The sequence below is a fragment of the Triticum aestivum genome, chromosome 6D (assembly GCF_018294505.1).
Source record: "Triticum aestivum cultivar Chinese Spring chromosome 6D, IWGSC CS RefSeq v2.1, whole genome shotgun sequence".
Taxonomy (NCBI): Eukaryota; Viridiplantae; Streptophyta; class Magnoliopsida; order Poales; family Poaceae; genus Triticum; species Triticum aestivum.
In genome coordinates, this window is record NC_057811.1 from 367,248,852 (window position 1) to 367,262,273 (window position 13,422).

The following is a 13,422-nucleotide window of genomic DNA, read 5'->3' on the forward strand; positions in this document are numbered from 1 at the left end:
TGTAGTTTTAGGGAAATTTTGTTCGTTTCGATAAATATAGTGGGGTTGGAAGAAGACTCGGTTTTCACCTGATGTTCCATTATTTCCCTGATTTTTTTAGTTGGCACTGATTATTTCAACGGGTAAGGAGGCATGCACCGGTTTGAAATGGCACCATCAAGTTATGCGAGTGAGAAGGGTCTCCTTTTCTTTTTCTGGACACAGTACAATAGGAGACGGCCATATATTTTTTCTTTTTCTGAAAGGAGATGCTCACATACACTGACCACAATCAAGGGTGGGTCGGTTTCATCATAAGAAATCTAATCATTTGAGCTAGGCTCAGTTCGCGGAAGAGTGGTCCTCTTTGCACATTTGTGAGAACTATTACAGGTTATCTTAAAACATGTGGTTATAAAACAAATCGGAGTTAGTATTTACTCAAAGTCAGTTCAACCGTGGGACATGACTACCATAATCATCACAATCTATTATAGTGGCTACTACATTCCTTGCGTCATGCGTACATGTTTGACCGGTGCTCGTTAGGAGCGGCAGGCCGGGGGAGCAACCTGAAAGCCAAACCAAAATGCAGACGCTTGTGTCCTTTGACGTAAACCAGGCCCTCATTTTTACTCCAAGACCTTTTCGTTTTCAAGTTCCATGGAGGCGGAAACCGGAGGGGGTACGTGCATGGCGTCCCTCAAGGCCTCACCCCACCCCACCCCACCCCACTGAAACACACCGCCAGCACCCAATCAGACCGCTCGATCACCCCCACAGCACGCCAGCCCCTAATCAACCGCCCGTCAGCCAGCCATCATGCACACTGGACGCCCGAGAGACCCCGAGAGCGTTCGTTGCAACAACGCACCAACTCACTCACCACTTGGTCCATCCTTTGACGCCAAGACAAAACGATGGAACAAAGACGGAGCAGCGCCCACTCGGTGACGGCCCAGAGCAGCAGCCAGCAGATCAGATGTGCCCCGCCCGACAACGCTCACCACCGCAACCAGGCAAGCGATCGGTCGTCGACCTTCCGTTACCACCACCCGAGACCGAGATAGAAAGGCTGGCTGGAAAGCGAAGGGGCGAACGAACAGCAAGGATGATTGCGCTGCGCACCACGGCTCTGGCCGTCGCACTCGCGGCCCGTAACGACAGCACGGCCCGCCGGTCAACCATACGCACTAGCGCCGATCGAGCCGGTCCAACGAGCTTCGCCCTCGCCATCATCACCCAGCGATCGGCGCCGGGCACACACCCGTCGCGGTTGAGGTGAGCAGTGAGAGCCAGTGACCTCCTCCGCGGCGAAAACTACCGGCACTAGGCTAGGCCAGGCGGCTTGGCTTGCCCCCGAAGCGAGCGAGCGGCCGGCGAACGTGCGAGTGGCGACCTCCTACTCCTGGGTAGGGCCAGCGCTCACAGTGCACGCCTTGAATGGCTTCCGTTGCCGCGTCCTTCGTCGATCTGCGCGGCGTGGCGTCTCTCTTCGGGTCGGGGTCGGGGTCGGGTCAGGTCAGGTACCCACATCATGCGGTACTTCAAACTCAAGTGCGACGGACGGACAACAGTAATGTGCAGATTCTCCTGGTCAGCTCAACAAACGGCCATCGTTTACTACACTATTTTATTTCCCTAAATAAGAGTTGTTGATTGCTTTTCCTAAATAATAACGCCCACACGATGTGTCACTTATCAAACATGGCCCAAACACACTCGATGTCGTTCGATTTATTTACACGAATATTGCAGCAATTCCCATCTGGGTCGAGAGCCAAGTAAGCACCCAGCGTCGTGTGGGCACACGTGTGGGCGCTCCTAGCCCAAATGGACACACGACGCTCGCCCGAACATGTGGGTGAAACTGCTCTTCGCCCACACAACGCTCGCACGGTGATAGATGACAACTACAATTGTGCATATGTTGCAACTAGTTAATCACATACGGCAATTATGGCTGACCATACACGGCAACTATGGTTTGACCACACGTGACAACTCCAACCAGTTACACAATTACAACTATATTTAATGATACATGGCACTAAAGTTAATCACAAATGACAACTACGGTAATTAGACGTGGCAACTATAGTTAATTACACATGGCAACTAAAGTTAATTACACACGCGTTCGCGCTCACGGGGTGGGGGTGAGCAGTTGACACACAAGGTTGAGTGGGCCGTAGTAGCTATGCCCGAACGTATCGGCAGTTTTAATGCTCATCCACATAGGATCGTTTGGACTGGCTCCTGAGTATAAATGGACGAGTCGTGTGGTCCGGTGTCCACTCTGCCACACGTGTCATGAATATCGACGTCTGTGTTTTTTGAGATAGCTACCTGTTTATTCCAAACGGTTATTCGCCTAAATAAAATAAGGGAAACGTTTGAAATCGGCGGACCGGCCCAAGCTTCGGCCGGTCACGCCGCTCACTCGCGCAGATACCGCTTTCTTTTCTCCTCTCCACGCATCACTGGCCCCACGCACCGCCCACGCCCGTGACTGCCTTATCCCTTCGCCCCTGAGCTCCAGCACTCATTCCCCATCCCCATCTACACGACCTCTGCTCCTCTCCTTGCATAATCCCTCTCCTCTGCTGATCTCCAAGGCAACTAAATCCCCCTCTCCACTAGCTGCAAGTCACATCGGTGTGAAGGAAGGGGCACGGGGGTGCTGGTACGGGAGTTGGGGCGAGCAGGAGATTGTGGGGGCGGCGGCCAGCGAGCTTCAACAGGCCGGTCGGCGACGACGCAGGTAATAGCCGAGCTACAACCGCAAGCTGACGAGCTACCACCGGCTGGTGTGGATGCTACAACCCTTGTTGGGCGAGCTGCAACCTGCAAGGAGTTGTTACTACCTCGACCGGCAGGCGCGACGGCGGAGCACACGAGATGCTACTACCGTTGAGGCAGGAGCTGCAACCGCCCCCGGATTTTGCTGGAACCGGTGACAGCGGCGAGCTGCAGGGTGACCATGGCGGGGAGTGCTGCAACCACGACCAGGTTTGCTGGAACCGACTGGGCGATTTGCTGGAACCAGCGCCCAAAAGTGCTTCCACCGGAATTCGTTCTTTTTGTACCAGCGATTTTTTGCTACCACCACAGTTTTGTTTTGCTGGAACCAACATCCAAAAATGCTTCCACCAGAATTTGTTCTTCTTGTACCAGCGATTATTTGCTACAACCACAATTTTGTTTTGCTGGAACCAACATCCAAAAATGTTTCCTCCAGAGTTTAATTCTTTGATGGAGCAGCAACATTTGCTACAACAATAGCTTCAATTTGCTGGATCCAGGTTTTCAAAAGATTCAACAGGGGCCGCGACACAGAGCTGCTTTTTGACAGCTTTTTCATTGTGAGCGTCCACGGCAAGCATCAGCGGCGGCGGCTGTCGACGGCGACAAACGAGGAAGGGCAGCCGCGCGCTGCGCGACACAGCAATGATGGGTGGCCGCCATGTCCTGCAGTGTTTCTTCAGATCTGAATTGTGAATGGGGTGAGAAAGAAGAAAACGAACTGGATGGACGAGGATCCTACGGCTCGTGATGGGCCAATCGGGCGGCTGGGGTGCGACCGGCCGAAATTTTGGGCCGGCGCACGGGCGCCTATCAGTCGCCATAAAATAAACGGGCTGCTGTTGCGTGAACATGCGCTGGTGCTGGTTCGGGCAAAGAGAATCAGGTTCCTCGCCGCCGTGCCTTTTACTAGTTCAAATTCAATCCGCAAATAATATTTTGGCCGGAATAAACCATCCCCAATCAAACAAGTCCTTAAGGGAGACAATGTCCGTGCTGACCTTTCTATTTTAATCTGTCCCCACTTTGGCGAAGCAGGTTGACTTTTCAACTGCCGAGTGGCACCACCCCCCTCCGTCCCCTCTGTCCGCGGCACAAATCCCAGCTTCGTTGGGTGATTAGGACACCATCATTAGCACTGATCTAGTCCTAGATTTTGGCGTCTCGTAGCATACAAAAACGTGGAACAGGCAGCCGATGACGAATCGGAACTCTCCAGGCAGCTACTATTCCACGGTGACGCAGGCAGGCTCATGCATGCTCCTAGTACTAGTAGTAGTAGGAAGAGTACTCCTACTGGCAGCTCACCATTTTTCAAACAGAGAGAGATAACAAATTATAAGTACAAAGCAAGCGAAAAGTCCAACCCGTTGGTTAGTTAAATTGCCGGCAGTTCATCTGCAGCACCGAGTGAGCGAAGAGTATCTTAGAGCATCTCCAGCCGTTGGCCCCTTCAGGGATGCCTAAAATCGCTACTTGGGTGAGCCGGTGCAAAAAAAGGGCCTGGGGACGAGTTGGGCCCCAGCCGCCCGCACCAGGGCCGCCCCAGGCGCGTTCAAAAAAGGCAAAAATATAGCAAAGTTCGGCAAAGTTCGGCGAAGTTCGGCAAAGTTCGGCATATATTACATAATAGTCGCGAATTTTTATTACATAATATATCTAATTAAAAAAGAAACTGGCTGAATGCGGAGTAGTCGCCGCCATCCTCGCCGCCGTCGTCGTCGTCGGGCTTCTCCTCCTTGACGCGGCCGTCCCTGGTGGACCCAACGCGGACTGGTGGCGGCGGCGCGTCGTCGTCGTCGCTGTCCTCGATGACGACGACGCCTCCTTCGTCGCGGCCCTGGCGGCGCTGCGCGAATCGCCGCAGGGCGGCGCACTGGCGCTCCCTCGCCATCTTCAGGGAGTTCGCGCGCGCCCATTCCAGGGCCGCGTCGTCGTCGAGCTCGACGTCGCCGCCGTGCTCCGTCTTCACCGCGGGGAGGCCCGGCTCCGTCTTCACCGGCGCGAGCCCCGGCTCCATCTTGGGCTTGACAAAGCGCGGAGCCGCCGACGAGGAGGCGCGCCGGCCGCCCTCGTTGATGACGATGCCGGCGCTGCGAGTGAGCCGGCCGAGCGGCGTCTCCGCCGCGGGTTCGGCCTTGACGCCGAGCAGCGCCGGAGAGCCGGAGGAGTGCGAAGAAGAGCGTGATGAGGAGGAAGAAGAGGAGGCGTCGGACCTCCTGGGCAACCATTGCCCGTCGCGTCGGCGGTGAGCCGTGGCCGTGGCGGCCGCCCTCGCCGGGGGGTATGCCAACGGCGGGTCGTTGGCGCCCTCGAGGTACGTCAGAACGCCCTCGAGGGTGCGGCCGGGGACACCCCACCACAGGTGGCGTCCCTCGCTGTTCTTCAGGTCGGCCACCACCGGCGCGCCGTTGGTGGACGCCGGTGGTGGACGCCATCCTCTGCTGCTGCCGGCGCTGGAAGTATGCCGTCCACGCCGCTTGGTTGTCGGTGGCGTACTCGGGGAGGGCGAGCTGGGCGTCGGTGAGGGAGGCGCGCACGACCTCGACCTCGTCGGCGAAGTACGACGGTTTCGCCACGGCGTCGGGCAATGGGGGAATGGGCACTCCCCCGTTGCTCAGTCTCCACCCCGTCGGCCCGACGCGCATGTCCGGCGGCGCCGGGATGTTCGCCTGGAACAGGAGCCAAGACTCCTGTTCGCGGAGCGAGCGGCGGCCGAAGCCGTTGGCCGCCGCCTCATCTCCGGGGAATCGCTCGGCCATCGGGAGAGGGAGGGAGGGAGAGGGAGGGCTCGACGGCGGCGCTCGGGAGAGGGAGGGCTCGGCGGCGGCTGTCGGGAGAGGTAGAGCTCGGCTGCTAGGGCTAGGGCTGGTGTGGCCAGAGGCGAGGAAGGCCACCGGCTTATATAGCCGCGCCGCGCCCGTGTGTACGCGTGCGAGGGAGGGGAGGCGTCGGCGCGCCGCCCCGTGACGCGCCGCCCGTGAGGAATCAATGGTAAGGCTGACCGGTGGCAGCCTTGCCATTGATTCCCCGCGGGAAACCGAGGCGTTGGGAGAAGACGACGCGCGGTGTCGCTGACGCGGCGGGCCCGCGGCTCTTTCGCGCCAAAACGGCTCGCCCCGGCGCCCCCGGGCGCCCCCAGCGCGCCGGGTTCGGCCTGGATCCGTCGGCGCTAATTACGGCCCAGGCCGGCGAAAATCGGGCTCCTGGGACGCGACTGGGCCGATTTTTCTGCGCCGGCACGAAAAAATCGTCTGGGAGGCTTTCTGGGGGCGCGGCTAGAGATGGTCTTATGCTGCTGCACAAGACGTATCGTGTAGTACCATGTTGTGGCACCAGCAGCAGTAGCTGTCGATCTGTGAAGTGTGAACCGTACGTGATGCTGCTTTTAAACAACATTTTACCTGCGCCCACTTTCGACACGGCGATGGCTCCTCGAGCAAGTTAACAAATGGGAGGATGCAATGCAAGCTCCAAGGAGGCGTCATGTATGTAAACACAAAAAGATTCACTACTGTACTTCTTAATGCAACAAGCGCACAAAAACAAAAGTAAGTTGACACATCCTAATCGGCCAGTGATGACGCGACGCGCCCACATCGAATGCAATGCTGTATCATGATCATCCCACACTCACTCACGTCGTGGATCAGGTCACCAGCAAACCACACATCACGCGAGAGCATGGAGAATCTCCCGCAAATTGCCGCCAACTTTCGTGTAACTCAAGCAAAATGCACTGTTTAATTCAGTAGAAAGCTCTAACAAAGACGTCGTGAGCGCAAATGATTCTTTCCTTGGACCCTTTTTGTTCCTCGTCTCGCCCGGTCGGTGTGCAAAAGTTGGCGGGAGCAAGATCCTCAGCAATAACTCGGGTCAGAGCAAGCAGAAAGGGGTTGGGGGATCATTGATTGGTCCGGTTCGGTGCACCAGCAAACGAAAAGAGTAAATGGAGATGGAGGGAGCAGCCATCGGCCATATGAATGCGCTGCCGGCCTCCATGTGAAAGCTCTGACCAAACGGAATTCAATGAGAGATGCTACACACACGGAGGCTTTACTTGGTTTTACGGGGTGGTTAGGATATGATTGGCTTAGATTTGATAGAGTGAGGCGGGCCCACGACTTAAAATCAGGGGGGCCAATTAGTGAAGGCCAGGCGGCAGGGTCCGTGAAAGTCCGTCTGTTTTGCGCGTGTGTGTAGTATTATCGAATTGATGCGTCTCTCACGGAGCAGTGGCGGCAGGAGTATTCATAGACCACCATCCATCGGCTCAGATTCAGCATTTCGTTCGGACAGCACAATGCGACCGCGAACCTTCTTTTTAATCGGCACACACGCGCCCACCAGATCTCTCTCGCTCATAACTCGGGCATTCAATTCCGTATATGCATTCCCTGCACCTACTGCCATCACGCGTCACTAAAGTCTATTCATTCTTTAATTCCCAGACATCAAAGCGGCAACGGATTGAATTTTTGCAAATCAAATCCGATCAGGACCAGACGGCTGGCAAGCAACCAAGCATGCAAGGAAGAGTAAATCCTAGTAGCTGTAATATATGTCAACGGAGTGTTCTCCGAGTATGAAATCTCACGGACTCTTCTTCACAAATGGACAAGATGTAAAAATCCACAAAAAGCTAAGGGTGGTAGTAATTGGGGTTGGGTGATGAAGGAAAACTAAAGAAAAATCAAGGAGGAGAAAGAAAAAGAGGAGAGATCACCGGAAGCGACCGCCGTCGGCGAGCTTCCTTGAGCGGCAGCGTCCAACGGAGGCGGCGCTGTGGAGCGGCGACGGCCGGAGCTCGGACGAGAAGGTGCTCGAGTCCGGCGGCTGCGCGGCGCGGTGGCGGCGCCCGGGGCTGGGCCGCACCAGCGGGCTGAGGCAGACGGCGAATCCCGACGGCATGCTGCTGGTCTGCCGGCGCCGGCATGGGGTCCTCCGCATCGGGGAAGGAGACGGCCGCCACGGGGGGTCGGCGGGCGAGCTGCTCTCCTCGCCGCTGCCCTGACTGCCCCTCTCCGGCGACAGCCCCCGGTTGCTGACCACGCGGCAGGAGCGCCTGGGCGGCGGCGACGCGGGCAGCACGGCGTCGGCCGGTACCTGCTTCCTGCGACGGCGCGGGATGATCCCGGCCAGCCAGGAACGGCTCTGCTTGCGCTCCTTGGCTTTGTCCTTGTCCTCCGGTCTGTGGCGGTGGTTGCCGAAGAGCGTGGCGAGCACGGAGAATTTCCTGGCGCGCGGCTTCTGGTACCCGATGTCGCCTTCCTCGAGCGGGGCGCTGCCGCCGTAGGCGGGGCCGACCTGCGGCGTCCGGAAGAAGAGCAGGCTCGGGTGGTGCCTCAGCGCGCCGCCCGAGGAGTCGGACTTCCTGCGGGACACGTACGGCGACACGGACCTCGGGAACGCCGGGGCCGCGGCCGTCTCCGCGGGCGGAGGGGGGGCGGTGGCCGGGGGAGTGGACGGCGACGACGCGTCGTTCTGCGCGGCGGCGAGCACGAGCAGGCGGTCCCGCAGGCACGTGGCGCAGACGCCGCCGCCGGCCTGGAACGGGTGCCTCTTGCACCTCATGCCCATCTCATCTCATCCCCCACACCCGTCGCCGCCAGCGATGACGAGGAAGCGAGGCGGAAGCAGCGGCCGCTAAATTCTCGCGGCCGACGCCGACGCGCGCACCTGCCTTCCTCCTTTGCTTTCCCTTTTGGTTTGTTTAAACTCGGGCGGGCTTCTTGGAAATGGGAAGTTGGTTGGCGGAGGCGGTGCAGGTGTCCGGGCGGGAAGATGGGATCTTTTCTCCGTCAGGGGAGGGACGCCGCGGCCGCCGCGGGCTTAAATAAGGTTCGGAGACGAAGAGAAGACGGAGCGGGGAGAAAATGGAGTCGTGGACGGACGGAGGCGATCCACAATGATACCTGCAGGAAGTGGGCAATTGACCGCGTCTTGGACGATTCGATTGGTTTGCGTTTCAGTTATAGGTCACACAAGTGGATTTGCCGTTGGACCCGGCTCGGGCTGGGTTGGGCTCCGTTCCCGGTTTCGTCGCACGGTGGCGTCGGCTGAAGAAGGTGCACACTGTACGCGGTGAGAACAATGAATGTGCCGAGTAAAGTTGTGTTTTGGATTTGGCATGTCTATACTCCCCCCAATAGTTATGATAGGGGGGACAACAAACATTTACCCCTCCAATAACTCCCCGAATCAATTCCTTGTTATCCGCTTTTCATGAAATTGAGGTCCGCGTTCCTATCTTTTGAGGAGGAAAACATGCCGAGTTTCCTCCCTTTATCCGTGCATTGCCGCCGACTGACAGGACTAGAAGTATTACCGACTCTCCTCGAAACCGAGTTTTGTTTCCCTATCTTTGAGGAGGGGAATGCGCCGCGTTTCCTCCCTCCATCTGCGCATTGACGCCAACTGCCACGACCGAATTATTATCTGCTCTTCTTGAAACGAAGCTCTTTTACTCTATCTCCCCACGAGAGAGGGGCGTCCTGATTCCTCGCTCAATCTATGCATTGACGTCAGCTATCACGACCGGGAGTATTGCCGACTCTCCTCGAAACTGAACTATGTTTCCCTATCTTCGGGGAGGGGAATGCGCCGCGTTTCCTCCCTCCGTCCGCGCGTTGACGCCAACTGCCATGACCGGAAGTACTATCCACTCTCCCTGAAATGAAGCTCTGTTTCCTGTGTCTCCCCGGGAGAGAGAGAGAGGCGTCCTGATTCCTCGCTTGTCCATGCATCGACGCCAACTGCCTCGACCAGAAGTCTCCCCTACCGTCACCATGTTGTCACTCTGGTTCATTCCATTCCCATGTTTTTCCGATTTGGCCTGATCAAAGTTGTATTTTGGATTTGGCCTATTTATATACATGGTTGTAGCCAAAATAGAGACATCAAGAGATAAACTGATGCATATTTCTAAGTACATTAATATATTGTACATGTATTTCTAATAATAAGTTTTGAGTGAACTTATTTCATATATTTCTACTTTTTAAGGGGGGTTGATGTTTATACGTCACCAAATGTGGTTTCGTCCCCCTGGTTTGGAATAATCTAAACCAAATCGATGCTTTCATTTCTTTGTCCTACTAAAAACCATGTTCTAAATTAACTCAATCAAATCTTACCAAAACCTTTGCATTCTCGATAAAATTAAATCTTACCAAAACATCAACTAAATCAAAAGTTTCCTTGCCTTGTCATACTTATACCCAAATAAAACAAAATCTTACCAAAAACTCAACCAAATCAGAACTTTCCTTGTCTTCCCCTACCTATACTAAGTCAAGTCAAATTTTAGAAAAACCTAGAATATCATGGGTATAACGTATATGTCTGACACGGTTATGTATGCCCATGTTGCAATGCGCGCGCAATTAGCTAGTGGAACTAATTTATGGAATTTCTATAGCGCAACGGCAGCCTTCACACTACTTCATGTATCACCGTGTTGTCACTGTGATTCATGAGCGCCTGCGTGGCTGTTGAATGGTGTGAAGCCTGTCGTGTCGTAAGAAGTAGCTCCACGTGTTTGCCTCGTTATCGCTTCTTCATTCCTCACTTTTGTCAACTTAACCATTCCTCTATTATAGATTTCATCCACGTTGTCCAATTACAATTGCCAATCATTTTGTTTCCACCGTAACATCCTCTTGTCGCCATCTATGCAGCATCTCCTTGCCTCTCACCCCTGTCACTACTAGTGCTCAACATCTAAAGGCACCCATCTTTCTTCCTCGACAATTATCGATATGTCTCGGTTTTTGTTTTGTTCACATGATATGCGTAAATTTTTGGAGCGTATTTTGTGTTTATTTTTCCTTTTTTATGCACCATGCTGGTATAAGATAATACTTGTTGATTTATGGAATGTTCTTCGTACTTCACTTATATCTTTTGAGTATGGCTTTATAGAATGTTTTTTGTGCTTCATGCATATCTTTTGAAGTTTGGGTGCTCGCTTTTCTACATGTTGAATACACTTATTTGTAGAATGCTCTTTTGCTTCACTTATATTAGTTAGAGCTTAGCTGAGTCTTTTGTAGAAAAAATTAAACTCTCATACTTCACTTATATCTGTTTAGAGAGTTAATAGGAATTGGTTATTCACATGGTCAACCATAAAAGCTTGCATAAAACTTGTAGATCATTGAATATTATATGTTTGATTCCTTGCAATAGTTTTGCGGTATTGAGATGGTAATATGTGGGTGTACTAGTGGATGATTTTGGTTGATTAAAGATATTGGTGTTAAGGTTTGTGATTTCCTATTCATGGAAGTGTCAGTTTTAACAAGATTAGGAAGTTGGAGCATGATTTATTCTTGATTGCTAACTTTGTGTTGTCCAGATCGAGGGCGTGCGATGGTTAACTGATGTAGGGCGGAACCCTATGGTGTCGATCTTTCACGATTTGGAGGGGAAACGGGGAAGAACACGAAGAACACAAGAGGGGAAATCACTCAAATTGACAAGACACAATCACACATGTGCTAAATCCACATACACACGGAGAGATACACGATCCAAAGTCAACAAGGAAGGATACAAATGGTAGCTAGTTCATCCCATGAAGGGGTCTTGAATCCTAGGAGGATCTTCCCATGAAGGGGTCTTGAATCCACTTGGGGGATATTCTCACATGGAGGCCTTGATTCCATGGGAGTAGGGATAAGTGGATGAGCAAAGCTCTATCTCAATGACCTAATCCTTTGTTCAATGACCTAATCCTTTGCTAACCCTAAAACGTAGGTGGATGAGGAGTATATATAGTCTAAGGGATGAAGGGGTACATGGGCCTCGGCCCGAGTGGCTGTGCATAGATAGTCGTCAAACGTCCGATCGTTCCCGGTCGTCCAATGTCTCGCGTCGGACCGTACGTCTGGTGTCTCGCGACGGACCGGACATCCCGTAATGGTCGGACATCCCGCATTTCGGCTATGTAGAGGCGATGTCGGATTTACGGACGTTGTCGGACGTCCAGTGCATTGGTCGTATGGAAGGCTTCGGTCTTCTGGCGTTTTCGTTCTGGACTGGTGGTTGATACGTCTCCAACGTATCTATAATTTTTTATTGTTCCATGCTATTATATTATCCATCTAGGATGTTTTATATGCTATTTTATATGATTTTTGGGAATAACCTATTAACCTAGAGCCCAGTGCGAGTTTCTGTTTTTTCCTTGTTTTTGAGTATCGCAGAAAAGGAAAACTAAACGGAGTCCAATTGACCTGAAATTTCACGGAGATTATTTTTGGACCAGAAGAAGCCCACGGAGTACCGGAGATGGACCAGAAGAGTCCCGAGGCCACCACGAGGGTGGGGGGCGCGCCCTACCCCCCAGGGCGCGCCCCCTACCTCGTGGCCGCCTCATGGACCCCCCTGACTTGTTCCCGACGCCAACACCTCTTATATATACCCAAACTTCCAGAACATAACCTAGATCAGGGTTCCGCCGCCGCAAGCCTCTGTAGCCACCAAAAACCAATCGGAACCCTGTTCCGGCACCCTACCGGAGGGGGGATCCCTCACCAGTGGCCATCTTCATCATCCCGGCGCTCTCCATGACGAGGAGGGAGTAGTTCACCCTCGGGGCTGAGGGTATGTACCAGTAGCTATGTGTTTGATCTCTCTCTCTCTCTCTCGTGCTCTCGTGTTCTTGATTCAGCACGATCTTGATGTATCGCGAGCTTTGCTATTATAGTTGGATCTTATGATGTTTCTCCCCCTATACTCTCTTGTAATGGATTGAGTTTTCCCTTTGAAGTTATCTTATCGGATTGAGTCTTTAAGGATTTGAGAACACTTGATGTATGTCTTGCATGTGCTTATCTGTGGTGACAATGGGATATTCACGTGATCTACTTGATGTATGTTTTGGTGATCAACTTGCGGGTTCAGTGACCTTGTGAACTTATGCATAGGGGTTGGCACACGTTTTCGTCTTGACTCTCCGGTAGAAACTATGGGGCACTTTTTGAAGTTCTTTGTGTTGGTTGAATAGATGAATCTGAGATTGTGTGATGCATATCGTATAATCATACCCGTGGATACTTGAGGTGACATTCGAGTATCTAGGTGACATTAGGGTTTTGGTTGATTTGTGTCTTAAGGTGTTATTCTAGTATGAACTCTAGGATAGATCGAACGGAAAGAATAGCTTCGTGTTATTTTACTACGGACTCTTGAATAGACCGATCAGAAAGAATAACTTTGAGGTGGTTTCGTACCCTACAATAATCTCTTCGTTTGTTCTCCGCTATTAATGACTTTGGAGTGACTCTTTGTTGCATGTTGAGGGATTGTTATATGATCCAATTATGTTATTGTTGTTGAGAGAACTTGCACTAGTGAAAGTATGAACCCTAGTCCTTATTTCCTAGCATCGCAATACCGTTTACGCTCACTTTTATCGCTTGCTACCTTGCTGTTTTTATATTTTTAGATTACAAAAACCTATATCTACCATCCATATTGCACTTGTATCACCATCTCTTCGCCGAACTAGTGCACCTATACAATTTACCATTATATTGGGTGTGTTGGGGACACAAGAGACTCTTTGTTATTTGGTTGCAGGGTTGCTTGAGAGAGACCATCTTCATCCCACGTCTCCCACGGATTGATAAA

At 52.8% G+C, this 13,422-nt stretch overlaps 1 protein-coding gene across 1 annotated transcript; it reads right to left on the reverse strand.

The window, feature by feature from the left end:
* Window positions 1-7,318: 7,318 nt before the first annotated feature.
* LOC123145132 (serine/arginine repetitive matrix protein 1) lies at window positions 7,319-8,828 on the reverse strand. The gene has a single exon (XM_044564455.1). It carries the CDS (start codon window positions 8,362-8,364, stop codon window positions 7,507-7,509), a length of 858 nt encoding a protein of 285 aa, XP_044420390.1. The 5' UTR covers window positions 8,365-8,828; the 3' UTR covers window positions 7,319-7,506.
* Window positions 8,829-13,422: the final 4,594 nt, after the last annotated feature.